Source organism: Dipodomys ordii, unplaced genomic scaffold (assembly GCF_000151885.1).
Source record: "Dipodomys ordii isolate 6190 unplaced genomic scaffold, Dord_2.0 Scaffold14470, whole genome shotgun sequence".
Lineage (NCBI taxonomy): Eukaryota > Metazoa > Chordata > Mammalia > Rodentia > Heteromyidae > Dipodomys > Dipodomys ordii.
The window spans coordinates 1-1,441 of NW_012281682.1; the positions used below are offsets into that span (position 1 = coordinate 1).

At 53.4% G+C, this 1,441-nt stretch overlaps 1 protein-coding gene across 1 annotated transcript; it reads left to right on the plus strand.

The window, feature by feature from the left end:
* The first annotated feature begins 232 nt into the window (after nt 1-232).
* LOC106002585 (protein phosphatase inhibitor 2-like) lies at nt 233-883 on the plus strand. The gene is made up of 2 exons (XM_013037440.1): nt 233-457; nt 542-883. Exons 1-2 carry the CDS (start codon nt 233-235, stop codon nt 881-883), a joined length of 567 nt encoding a protein of 188 aa, XP_012892894.1.
* Nucleotides 884-1,441: the final 558 nt, after the last annotated feature.

Below are 1,441 nucleotides of genomic sequence, written 5' to 3' on the forward strand. Positions count from 1 at the left end.
CGGGCATCGGTCGTCGTCGTCGCCGCCCTTCGTCGTCGTCCTGGTCCTGTGATCGTTGTGTCGTGACAACGACACCCCGGGGGTCGTTTGTGCTACGACAGGTACACAGGTGAGCTGCTGTGGCGGCCGGGGGAGGGGCTCGGCGGCTCGGCCTGGTGGCCTCTGTCTACCCGCTGCTCCTCGGGGGACCCCACCAGCAGCGACCCTGAATCAACAACCTCCTCAACGGGCCATGGCGACCTCGGCGGCCTCGCAGCCGCCCCTCAAGGGCATCTTGAAGAACAAGACGTCGGGGGCTTCCACGGTGGGGGTCACGCCCCAAGAGTCTCGCCAGAAGGTGGAGGAGGAGATGAATAAGAAATCCCAGAAGTGGGATGAGATGAACATCCTGGCGACCTACCACCCGGCAGGCAAGGACTACGGGTTCATGAAGGTGGACGAGCCAGGCACGCCCTACTTCACCCTGATGGACGACGACCCCGACATCTTCTCGGATCCCAAGGCCTCCTCGGGAGGCATGGTGAGCCCGGCCCTCCTGGCGCAGAAACTCTCGGCGGCGGTGGGCTCCGAACCCAAGTTCCGCCTGCGGCAGCGGGAAAGCAGCAGCACCGAAGAGGAGGGCGGCCTCTCGTCCCAGGACCAGGAGAAGAGAGAGAAATTCGAAACGCAGCGCAAGCTGCACTACAGCGAGGGACTGAGCATCAAACTGGCCCGACGGCTGCTCTCACAAGAACTCTTCGAAGATGACGACGAAGACGTGGGGTCGGGGACTGCGGAAGGGGGGACGACGAGCAGCAGCGTCAAAGCCAAAGCCGGAGCCTCCTCGTCCAGTCCCGGGTCGACCTCAAAGGAAAAACAGCGGAGCAAATCACCCAGTTCCTAGAAGCAAACCCGTTCTGGCTCTTGGCCCTGGTCGGATGCAACGCCCTGTCACTCTATCCACACACCTCGCTTCCTTTGTCGTCCGCGATGTTGGTGACTTAAGTGCCAAACACGAAAAACCCCAAAACAAAAACAAAACAAACACACCAAAAAAACAAACAAACAAACAAAAATGCACACCCGTTATGACCTATCACCAAGAATTAAATGGTAATCTCAGAAAAAAAGAAATGATTGGACTGCCAATGCCTAATTCCTGTAGATATGCTTGTGCCTCTTGAAAAGTCAGTCCAAAACAACTCTTAACTTTCGTTAAAGGAGAAGCTGGTTGATTTGTATAAGATATTCTAGTCCATAGTTTTTCATGCTTTGAGGTTTAGATGTACATTGTCTTTGGGGGTAGGGGAGTAGGAAAATAATTTCTTTTTTTGCCAATGCTAGATGTGATTACCTCTTAGACAAAGCTTGATTTTTTTTTAAATCAAAAACCAATTGGAACAACAGGATTCATAGATGAATCACTATAGTCAACCTAGAAAGTATTTTTTTTTAACACTTC

Excerpts from the sequence above, each read along its gene's own strand:
- LOC106002585 (XM_013037440.1), top strand. The coding sequence starts at position 233 with ATGGCGACCTCGGCGGCCTCGCAGCCGCCCCTCAAGGGCATCTTGAAG. Across the intron at positions 458-541 it reads ACGAGCCAGGCACGCCCTAC|CAGAAACTCTCGGCGGCGGT; the intron begins TTCACCCTGATG and ends GCCCTCCTGGCG.